The sequence below is a fragment of the Pygoscelis adeliae genome, unplaced genomic scaffold, assembly GCF_000699105.1.
Source record: "Pygoscelis adeliae isolate BGI_AS28 unplaced genomic scaffold, ASM69910v1 Scaffold260, whole genome shotgun sequence".
Taxonomy (NCBI): domain Eukaryota; kingdom Metazoa; phylum Chordata; class Aves; order Sphenisciformes; family Spheniscidae; genus Pygoscelis; species Pygoscelis adeliae.
Genome location: NW_008824001.1, coordinates 431,527 through 442,786, shown reverse-complemented (window position 1 = coordinate 442,786; position 11,260 = coordinate 431,527). Strand labels below are relative to the sequence as shown.

Here is an 11,260-nt window from a genome sequence, read left to right as displayed (position 1 = left end):
AGGGCAGTGATCGTGCCCCTGTACTCGGCACTGGTGAGGCCGCACCTCGAATACTGTGTTCAGTTTTGGGCCCCTCACTACAAGAAGGACGTTGAGGTGCTGGAGCGTGTCCAGAGAAGGGCAACGAAGCTGGTGAGGGGTCTGGAGAACAAGTCTTATGAGGAGCAGCTGAGGGAACTGGGGTTGTTTAGCCTGGAGAAAAGGAGGCTGAGGGGAGACGTCATCGCTCTCTACAACTACCTGAAAGGAGGTTGTAGCGAGGTGGGTGTCAGTCTCTTCTCCCAAGTAACTAGCGATAGGATGAGAGGAAATGGCCTCAAGTTGCGCCAGGGGAGGTTTACATTGGACATGAAGAGAAATTTCTTTACTGAAAGAGTGGTTAAACATTGGACCAGGCTGCCCAGGGAAGTGGTTGAGTCACCATCCCTGGAGGTATTTAAAAAGACGTGTAGATGAGGCGCTTAGGGACATGGTTTAGTGGGCATGGTGGTGTTGGGTTGATGGTTGGACTCAATGATCTTAGAGGTCTTTTCCAACCTTAATGATTCTATGATTTTCCCTCAAGTTGTTTTTGAAGTATAAAAACAGTTCTCAGTTTCTTTGCAACTTTCTTCACTGCTAACAGGAGTTGAGCATCAGTTATGTGATCCATAATTACTATTCCACATCAAAGAACAATGGCCTTTCATCAACACATGAAACCGGTTAGAAATGCCCTTAAAGATGTTGTAAATAAGGAGCATCGGCTGCAGTACACTTACACGTGCTCAAAACGGCTATTTGCTCTGTCAATTCTAGTACAAAATAAACAAAAGTAGACAGTTTAACATCGCTGTTTTGCAAATTTTAATTACTGGTGTGTTGCAGAATTTCACAAATGACTTCACTAGGGTCTCAAAGAGTGAGAATTGGTAACACATTAGTTAAAAATATACTAGTAATGTCATTACAGAAGTGGATCTAAAAGTCAGTCTGTTTGTAGTCTTGATTATTGTAGCCTCTTTAGGATTGAAGAGTTATGACCACAAGTAGTACCAGAACTTTTGGACCATTCTAAAGGCTTTTGTGGTAGCAATATGAACACATGCAGTATACTCAGAGCAGGAATCCTCCTTTTCCCTGTGTCACCTATTGCAGAGTACAGACAAGATGAAGAGTTAACTTAAATACATGTGAAAAGTTTCTCACAAACACCTGAAGCTTGCTCACTCTCTTTTAGAGAGAATGATGATTTAAAGCACCCTAGCAAGCTGCTTTAGCAATAACACGACAGAGGAAAATGTAGGAAAAAAGTTTACTTTTCCTTTAGTAGTAGTAAAGTTTGCTTTACTACTAAAAAAAAACCCCAAAAACCCCAACGGACTTCAAAAACACAACATTGAGATCCCATATTTAAATCACTTATCTGACTCATGAATAAATATGCTTCAGGCTTTTTGGCAACAGTATTCAGGGAGAGAAAATAGCAAATGTATGTTGATGAAACTGCCAGATGGACCCAAACAACAGTTCAAAATGTTTTTAAACTACAGCAAGTTGTCAAGAAACTTTGATATCTAGGCCCACAGACATTGACAGACATGATGAAAGTCTTTTCCTCTCCTGTGGATATACTTTCTTCCTGTTTCAGTACTTCTGGAACACAAATTAATCTGTCAAAGATGCTGCTATACTTTACATTCAAACCACATTGTAAAATGCAATATTTTTACACGTGGATGGCAGATTTGACCTTGACACAAAACTCTGGATAACGCAAAAGGTTATCATTGGAGTTATGTACAGAGAAGTGATTATAATGTGAGGCAACAGAAATGGAAAACCTCTTTTATGAAGAAAAGGAGGGAAAAGGAAAAGCAATCATGTGTGCGAGGAGCTAAAGAAAAACTGAACATCTGCATGCATTATCCTTTTTCATCTCATATTGTTATTCTGAAGCCTGTTGAGAGACGGAAAAAGAGGTTTTCCTACCAAGGGAATGCTCAGCATTTTGTGGGAGATGAGCGGTAGCTACAAATCACATGAGCACTTATACGAAGTGCAGTATTGAATGACTTCATAAAGATCTTATGAGATGTAACAGTTCCTTCTGACAAACCAACTGTTTGCAGTGCTCTTTATTACCATGGAAACAGAGTGAGAGTTGGATTGTTACGCACATACTGGGGAATTTCTCTAATGTAGAAGAGTTACAGTCCTCAGTATATATTCATTTTACTTCTTAATTTAATAATTTAAATTTTGCTTTAGAAAAAAACAAACCACAAAACAGCAACATTGAAACCAAAACTCTTTGAAAGTGTAATATATTTCTAAACTGAAAACTTGTTTAAACATTTGTTTTCTTGACATAAGACACCACAAAAACAGAAGGAGCTTCAAGTTCTATTGTAGAACTTGATGACCATGCATCATCTTGCATTTAACACACAAACCTGTTTGTCTAAATGCTACCATAAGTAAAGCTAAATGGATGATACCTGACTGACTCTAAAATCCTCTTTTTCTTCTCAGATTACTTTTTTTTTTTTTTAAATAGAGGAACAGGGCTTGGGAGTTTTGATAAACAGTTATAGAAAAATGAATACATGAAACCACAGACTACGTATAAGTCTTCAAAGCTTAACAGTTCTGATATAAGGTGGTTATAGTAACTATATGACAGAGGACTAGATTTCTTCATTTTTCTACCCTTCATCTCTCCATTCTTGCAGTATAGGTCCTTGCTCCCAACTTCTAGCTCTCATCATCTTCTTGTCCCACAAGTTTTGTTGTGCTAGTATTAGCAAAATAGTATTAACTCCTTGTCTAGCAATGTTATATATATTTAAAAGGGAAACATGCTACTATCCATAGCAAAATTCCTTGGTTTTGCAGCTGAACATCAAATAACAGAAGGTTCTGTGTCCACACCATTGCACTCAACACCTCATATCACCCTGACATGCCACAGACTTAACAGGGCTTTTTTTGCTCATTATTTTTTCTGTCCCAGTGGACGGGCTGCATGTGTTTTGATATTATTTCCTACTTATACCCTCATGCTCAAGTACTTTTTTTTTTTTTTTTAAGTCATCTGATGTGGTTGCTAAAGGTGAACTCCTTCAAATCAAGGCTGAACTGCTCTACAGTTTCAGGAATGTACTATGGTTTGACTGCTGGAAGTGCTCATTTGAATCTCATCAAATTCTGTGACTGAAAGAATAGAAATGTTTCCAGTTAACTCGAATCTAGCAATAAGAACAGTATTTCTACCTGCAACTTTTGAAATATATGCATTTACCTAAAAATGCTATTGTCACACTTTTTTCCCCTATTAGTTAGCATTAATGTTTGTAAACTAACAATAATTCATAGAATCATAGAACAATCCAGGTTGGAAGGGACCTCAAAAGGTCATCTGGCCCAACCTTTCCTGGAAAAGGGAGCCTAGATGATATTATCTAGCATCCTGTCCAACCACATCTTGAAAACCTCCAGTGATGAGGACTCTACCACGTCCCTGGGGAGGTTGTTCCAATAAATGATTGTTCTCACTGTAAAAAATGTCTTTCTTATATTGAGATGAAACCTCTCCCAGTGGAACTTGCACCCATTGCCCCTTGTCTTCTCTATGTGGCTCCTTGTGAGGAGAGAGCCTCTGTCCTCTTGGTAGCTGCCCTTTAAGTATGGAATACTGTGATGAGGTCCCCCCTGAGCCTTCTCTTCTCCAGGGAGAAAAAACCTAGCTCCTTCAGTCTCTCCTCACAAGGCAGGTTCTCCAGCCCTTCGACCATCTTTGTGGCCCTCCTTTAGACCCTCTCCAGTCTGTCCACGTCTTTTTTGAATTATGGAGACCAGAATTGGACACAGTACTCCAGGCATGGAGTACCCACTGTCTATGTCATTGATGAAGATATTAAACAGTACCAGTCCCAATACAGACCCCTGCGGGACACCACTTGTCACTGATCTCCATCTGGACATTGAGCCATTGACTGCAAGTCTTTGGATGCAACCATCCAGCCAGTTCCTTACCCATCGAATAGTTCATCCATCAAACCCATATCTCTCCAATTTAGCTACAAGGATGTTGTGTGGGACTGTATCAAAGGCCTTACAGAAGATAGATGACAGCAGTTGCTCTTCCTTTATCCACCAATACAGTCATTCCATCATAGATGGCCACTGAATTAGTCAGGCATGATTTGCCCTTGGTGAAGCCATGTTGGCTGTCTCTAATCACCTCCCTGTCATCCATATGCTTCCAGAAGGATCTGTTGCATGATCTTACTGGGCACTGACGTGAGGCTAAGTGGTCCATAGTTCCCAGAGTTGTCCTTTTTAAAAACAGGTGTGATGTCTCCCTTTTTCCAGCCACTGGAGACTTTGCCTGACCAGCATTACTTTTCAAATATGATGGAGGGTGGCTTAGCGACTATATCTGCCAGTTCCCTCTAGACCCTGGGATGCATCTCATTGGGTCCCATCGACTTGTACATTCAGGTTCCTCAGTCTGTCTTGAATTTGATCCTCTCCTATGATGAGAGGGACTTCATTCCCTGCCTTGAGATTCAGGGACTCGAGAGATGTGGGAAGAACAACAATTGCCAGTAAAAATTGAGGCAAAAAAGTGTTTAGTACTTCAGCCTTCTCCATATCAGTTGTCACTAGATCCCCCATTTCACTTATTGGGGGGGGTACAATTTCTTTTGTGTTCCTTTTCTAATGTACGCATAGAAGCCTTTAATATTATTCTTCACAACCCTTGCCAAATTTAGCTCCAGCTGTGCCTTAGCTTGCCTGCATCCCTATGCTGCCAGGCAATATCCTTATATTATTCCCAGGATGCCTGTGCCTGCTTCCACTGCCTATGCATTTCCCTCTTCTGTTTCAGTTTGACCAGGAGGTCCTTACTCAGCCATGCTAGTCTCCTGCTTTCCTTGCCTGATTTCTTGTGCTCTAAGAAAAAAGGTCTTTAAATAGCTGCCAGCTCTCTTCTGCTCCTTTATCCCTGAGGGCAGTTTCCCAGGGTGTCCCATCCACCAGTCCTTTACACAACTGAAAGTTCACTTTCCTAAAGTTTAGAGTCCCAACTATACATTTCACCTAGCCTTCGTCCCTCGAATCACGAATTCCACCAGGACATGATCACTACAGCCCAGGCTACCACCAATCTTGACCTTTCCAGTAAGTTCCTCTGCATTGGTGAGCAACAGGTCCACTAATGCATCTCCTCTGGTTAGCCTTTCTATCACCTATATTAGGAAGTTACCCTCAATGCACTCCAAGAGTCTTCTAGACTGCTTGCAGCTTGCTGTGCTGCTTTTCCAGCGGATGTCAGGGTGACTGACTGAAGTCCCCTAGCAAGATCAGGGCCTGCAAGTGTGATGCTTCCTGTAGTTGAACTAATAACACTTCATTGACAACCTCCCCTTGATCAGGCAGCCTGTAGTAAACACGAACCACAAGGTTTCCTTTGTTGGCTTGGTCTCTAATTTTCACTGATAAGCTCTTGACCTGTACACTGCTGCTTTTCAAAGACAGCTCTGTGCAGCCAATCCATTTTATTTTTTTTTTTTTTTTTTAGGTAGAGGGCAACCCCTCTACCTTTCCTTCCTTGCCTGTCCCTCCTGAACAGTTTATAGCCATCGATTGCAGCACTCCAATTATGTGAGTCATCCCACCAAGTTTCAGTGATAGTGATCACATCATAGCTTTCCAGCTGCACAGTGGCTTCCAGCTCCTCCTGTTTGTTATCCATGCTACGTGCAGTGGTATAGAGACACTTCAGTTGGACTGCTGACTGCCTCACCTTTTTGGTGGAACCTTTTTGGAGGGTTGGGGTCATTCCTCACTACTCCAGTAGGTACCCTCATCCACCCTGGTGCTTGTGAGTACACTAGTGTCACAGCTTTGCACCCCAACCCCCAAGTTTGTTAGTTTAAAGTGTGATTCACTGTCAGCCAATCTGCCAGCAATGCTTTATAATCTCTCCCAGCATACAAAGTAGTTACCAGTTTTTCACTTGTTGACCCTAGTTCAACATATAGAAAAAGACATGACACTTCACATCACATGCAGTCAAGCTGGGGGCTCAATACCACAAAATATTGTGAATGCAGAAGACGTCCAGTTACTTTCTGAACCACACAACAAATTCACGGAAAAGAGCAGTCCATAGACAGGAACTCAAAAGTTCCCAAATCAGTTTTGTTGCATCTCTGCATGGCCTTTCTGTTCTCCTAGTATTTCTCAGGTATCTGATACTGGCTGCTGGTAGGAACAAAGCACAGATCTAGACAGAATGCTTTGTGTGGTCTAATACAGCAATTCCTGTGCGCAGAGATACACCTATCACTGACCGAACTATTAGTGCACTTTGAGCACAGTGCCTCCAAACCTGAACCAAATCAGTGTCTTTGGCAGGACGGGAAACAAATGAAGTGCAGAAAGAAGGAGGGGGCAAAAGGAGAATGGTACTTAAAAATACAGTTGCTATTTATAGACATTGTTGAGATTGTTTTGAAACAGAAATCACTGTGGGAATGGTATAATGCTCAAGTCTTGATGTCTGCATTTTTTCTGTACAATTTTGAGCCCGCTGTACCTAACATGTACATACTTAAAAAGCAATCATAGCCACAGATAGAATTTCCAGAGAAGCCATAAACAGAAATTAATTTTTTCAATAAAATAATACCAAATGCTGGTTACATATTTAATATACCAGTTAGATAAAAACTAAAGCAGCATCTTTTTAAAGAAATACTTGCTCTCGTTGGTAAGTTAAGCCCTGCAGAACCACAAATGGGACAGCAGACAAAATTCTACGGTAGCTCATACAAAAACTGGTCGCCAAGTTCAACCAAAGTCAGTACAGGAGACAAAAACCTGGTAACACAAATGCTGACCTGCCTGGATGACATCCGCAAGATTATTGTCGACTGAAGTAATTTTACTTCATATTCATACTTCTTAAAGAACCATTTGAGGAGGTACGTGTGTAAATCTGGATTCTTACATAACCATTTTGAGTCATTTTTAGAAGAAATATTTATATAAAGAACATAGTTAATTTTTCTTTTACAGTTAACACTATTTTTTTCATCAGCTGTTACTAAAAGTTAAATTGCCCATAACCACATAATATTCATATAAACATCATTTACACAAGATTATTTTGGCAAGTACTTACGCAAAGGATTTTGCCCTTCGCTGGCATAGTACTCGTACATCCCACTTTTGACAAGTGTATCGTAGTGGGGCAGGAAGTCAATCCGCTCCTTGGTTGCTGAAAGCAGCATTTGATCAACTGACTGTAGCAGATATAAAGTAACTCCATCTTGAACAAGTTCGCCTGCAGTGAAGATGAAATATAAAGTACATTGCAAAGCACTCACTGCACCAGTCAACTTCTGCTCTCAAAACCAGTACAGGTTTAGCCCCAGGTAATCTCTGTATTTTCTTAGGCATTGACTACTCAGCCTCCTAGCAACAACATTTAATTTAAAATCTTTTCACGTTTCCAAGCTTAATAATGCAAGTTTTCTCAGGTGACAGCTATTTACATGCCATTTTTTCCTATCACTTACAGAATTTGTGATGGAAGGTAAAAAATTACCTTGTATAACTGTCATACTAAGGAGTAGTTGTTAAAAACTGGTTTGTGAAAGTCAATTTTGTAACAATTCTTGGCAAACTATTATAGGATTTGTACTTCCAGTTGATTATTGCATGTCAGAGTATAAACAATCATCATGCGATCTTTACAATTACTATAAGAAATAGCTGTATTTATTTTGCCATATAAGATACTTACTGAAGTTGTCTTCTGTAATTTCCTTCCTATTTGTTGTGGTGATAACAAAGTTTTCATCAGTAGCTATGCCAAATGCCTAAAAAAATTGGAGGTTATTCAGTTATGATAACTATGTACTCTATAAAGTATTCAGATAAATGAAAAAAAAAAAAAAATAGCAGCCTTTCTATTCACTTTGCCACAGGCTCCTAAGAAGTGAACAAATATTTTTCCCCATATTAACTCAGAAGTAGAACGCAGTTTAATTCCAGAACTTAACTTCGTTTGCTTTCTCAACTTAGCCAAAACTGTCTGTACTAGAGTAGTTTGTTTTTTTACCTGCTTAAAATATGTTCTAGTGAGCAACAGGAATTTTAAGGAAGAGGAACTGTCTTACGGGTAATCACCTTGAGGGCTGAGGAACGAGACTGAACAGCTCTACTTCAGACTGGGCAACTACAACAGCAACAGTCATGATCTAGAGGGTGTCCCGTATTTAACTGCACTCTCTTGAGACATCAAATCAACCAAATATTTCTTAATGTTGGATACACATTAAAGTCTTTGTTCTTCAATTACATCATACATAAAAAAAATAATCAAGATTTCTTTTAGAAAATTCTTTACCATTAAAACGCAGAAGTATATTCTTCTGAACCTAAACACTCTTTGCCACTTTGCTGTCTCCAACTTTTGAATGTGTTTCTGCAGCTTTGCCTTTTTATCCTGCTTTCTACATAAATTTATATGCCTCTACATCTGCCCGCATTATTGCACCCTGACATCCAACACTAATCTCTTTCTCAAAATAATAAACTAAATATCCGTATTTTCTCCTGCCTTTCCAGGTCTTTGAAACTCAAGTAAAAGTCAGCTCTGGTCTTGTTTAACTCCATCAACCCCTTCAGTCCTGCAGTCATGACTCTGATAGGTGCTTTCTGAACTTTTAGTTTCTTCCCTGAAGCTCTTGCATTCCCTGTAGCAGCTTGCCCTCATCATTTCCCATACCTCTTTCTTTCCATCCCTAGTACTCAGACTCACAAAAATAAGCAGTGTTTTTGAAACACTGCTTAAAGTTTCACCAGAAGTCTGCTTTCCATCTTTCAGTTACCTTCTCCCTAGTTGCGACTATGTTAGTATCTTACATTATGTATCTTATGTTAGTATGTTATGATACAGTTAGTATCCATCCATCAGCAAAATTGGCAAAATTGTCAAATTTCTCATAGCACTTGGTGCAAGTGAAACAAATGGAGATGACAGGAAGAGATTGATATTCAGACTTAAGAGTCTGGAGTAATTATTACTTTTTAGCTCTTCTACATTCAGATCACTTCAACTTAACCTCTCACATTACACAAATTTCCACATGGCAAACTTGTGCAGGGAAAAAAAAATGCTCAGAACAAGGAAAATAAGCAATAAAAAGTATGGATACTATAAAACTAACATCCTACTGTGCCATTCGAGGTAAATGGTTAATATAGAACTGAACTGGAGAGTTTTACGTTTGAACTCACAGATAAGCATCTTTTCCCTCCAGGTATAATTACAGCTCCCCTGTTTTCTCTACCTCCCAAAAGCTCTTCTGCTCTCAAAACCTTATGAAGAGCGCAGTATTTACTTTAAGGCAGCAAGAAGTTAGGATGAGGTAGTGCATACACAAGACAGCAGCCTGCTAACCGAGCAGGGGCAGCCTCCACCTTCTGGTCCTCTCCCCATTCCATGGGTGAGCCTCAACTAAGCTGACCGCAACAGCCTAGCAGGCAGAGCTTCACCTGCACTTCCTGGGTGAGCCCTGCAATTATGGTATCTACTGGCAGCAGGTCCTTTCCACTTTGCTCCAAATGGCTGTCATTTCAAGATAAGCTACTAGGCAGGTTCATGGACCACGTTTGGCAGTCCTGACTGCAGATAACCTGTTTTGCTTGTCTATGCTGGAATTTAAGAGGCCGCATCCTTTGTAAACTTTGGCCAACTTAGAAAATTTCTCAGTTTGAAAACTTCACTTGTATATAAGACCTATTTGTTTTACTTTCTCCTTCCCTCTGTCCTATAGTCTTAGTTATCCCAGCCCCTGTTCTCTTCCCACTATGCCAGGTAGCGGTGAGGTGGCTGCACAGTTGTCCCATTATGTGGGTGTGGTCTCCAGGAAGATGAGCCCGTCATCCCTGAATAAAAGTGAACCTACTGGGTAATTTACTTGAACAGCTGATGATGTTTCATTTGATTCTGATAAACAATGTTTGGTCAAATGTTTCATTTCTCACTAAGATTCTTGCATGTAAGAGACATCATGGTCTCTTTTGCTGACTTGATATAAAGTTCAGGTTCCACTGCTGAGCCCCTTTCAGCCTAACATTGTGCCCCTTTTCAAATAAGCACTGAAGATGCACCCAATTCTTGACTTCAGAAGATTCACGTGACAACCTAGCAGTACATTCAGACTGTAAATCTGTTGGTTATTCTTTTGCAAATTGTCCAGATGCACAATCATGATCTAGCTTTTGATGTCATCAAAATCTTGAAGAGTACAATAGAATCACTATAATCAGAAATTACTCTGCACATTCAAAATGAAATAAAACAGCTAAGCAGAAAGCTTTTTTTTTTATACAAAAGAAAAGACTTTTGGGAAAAAACAGAGACAAGCTCCAAATTAATCCACAATCTAGGAGGAAAAAAAAAATAATAGTGTTCTCTAAAAAGAGAGGTAGATATGTGAAAAGACAAAGATTCCTAAACTATTGGTTACATATGATCACTACGTGCAAATGCAAAAGTCAAAATGTTACACAGATGAACAGTTATATGCATACAAAAGAGAAAAAAGCCCCCTAAAACCTAAAAAGTATAGAAGATTATATCAATGAACCAAATTTTGAATAGTCTGGGAAAAAAAACATAGCTGTTCACTAAGAGCCATTTAAATTGTTTGCTAAGCCACACGTGGAGGTATACGGAGTGTACACTGCAGGGTTTTGGTGCCAGAGGGCTGTAGGTGTTACCAGTGCGGGAGGAGGCCGTGAATTGCCCTGAGCCAGCCATAGCCAGTGCCAGATGGCTCTCAGACTGATGGAAACAACCACTGCACACCAAAATTTCAACCAGAAGGGCACCTGGTGCTCAAACGTATTGGGGAAGAAGTAGGAGACAAATGAGAAGCAACAGAGGAGATGCATCAGAGCAGACATTGCTAGGGACAGCACTTCAGACACACTGAAAGGAGGTGCTCCATGCCAAAGCAGGGATGGCCCCAAAGGTGCTGGGGCCCATGGCGGATCCATGTCAGGGCAGGGAATTCCCCCTCTCTGTCCTCCTACTCCCACGGGGCTGTGGCCTGTGGACAACCCACCAGAGCAGAAGAAAACCAGTAAAGAGCATGGAGGAGGAGCAGCAGCAGAGGGAAACCCTACACATGGCCCTGACCTCTCACACCACCCTCACCAAAGGAATTGGGATTGACCAAGCGTTGTGTGC

General features: G+C 40.5%; 1 protein-coding gene across 1 annotated transcript in view; it reads right to left on the bottom strand.

Moving 5' to 3' along the window:
- Positions 1–7,873, bottom strand: part of SMCHD1 (structural maintenance of chromosomes flexible hinge domain containing 1) — a 79,940-nt gene extending 72,067 nt beyond the window's left edge. The window contains 2 exon segments of the mRNA XM_009324992.1: positions 7,178–7,339; positions 7,802–7,873. Coding sequence (XP_009323267.1) covers positions 7,178–7,286 — 109 coding nt within the window. The 5' untranslated portion in view covers positions 7,287–7,339; positions 7,802–7,873.
- Between the last annotated feature and the right edge of the window lie 3,387 nt (positions 7,874–11,260).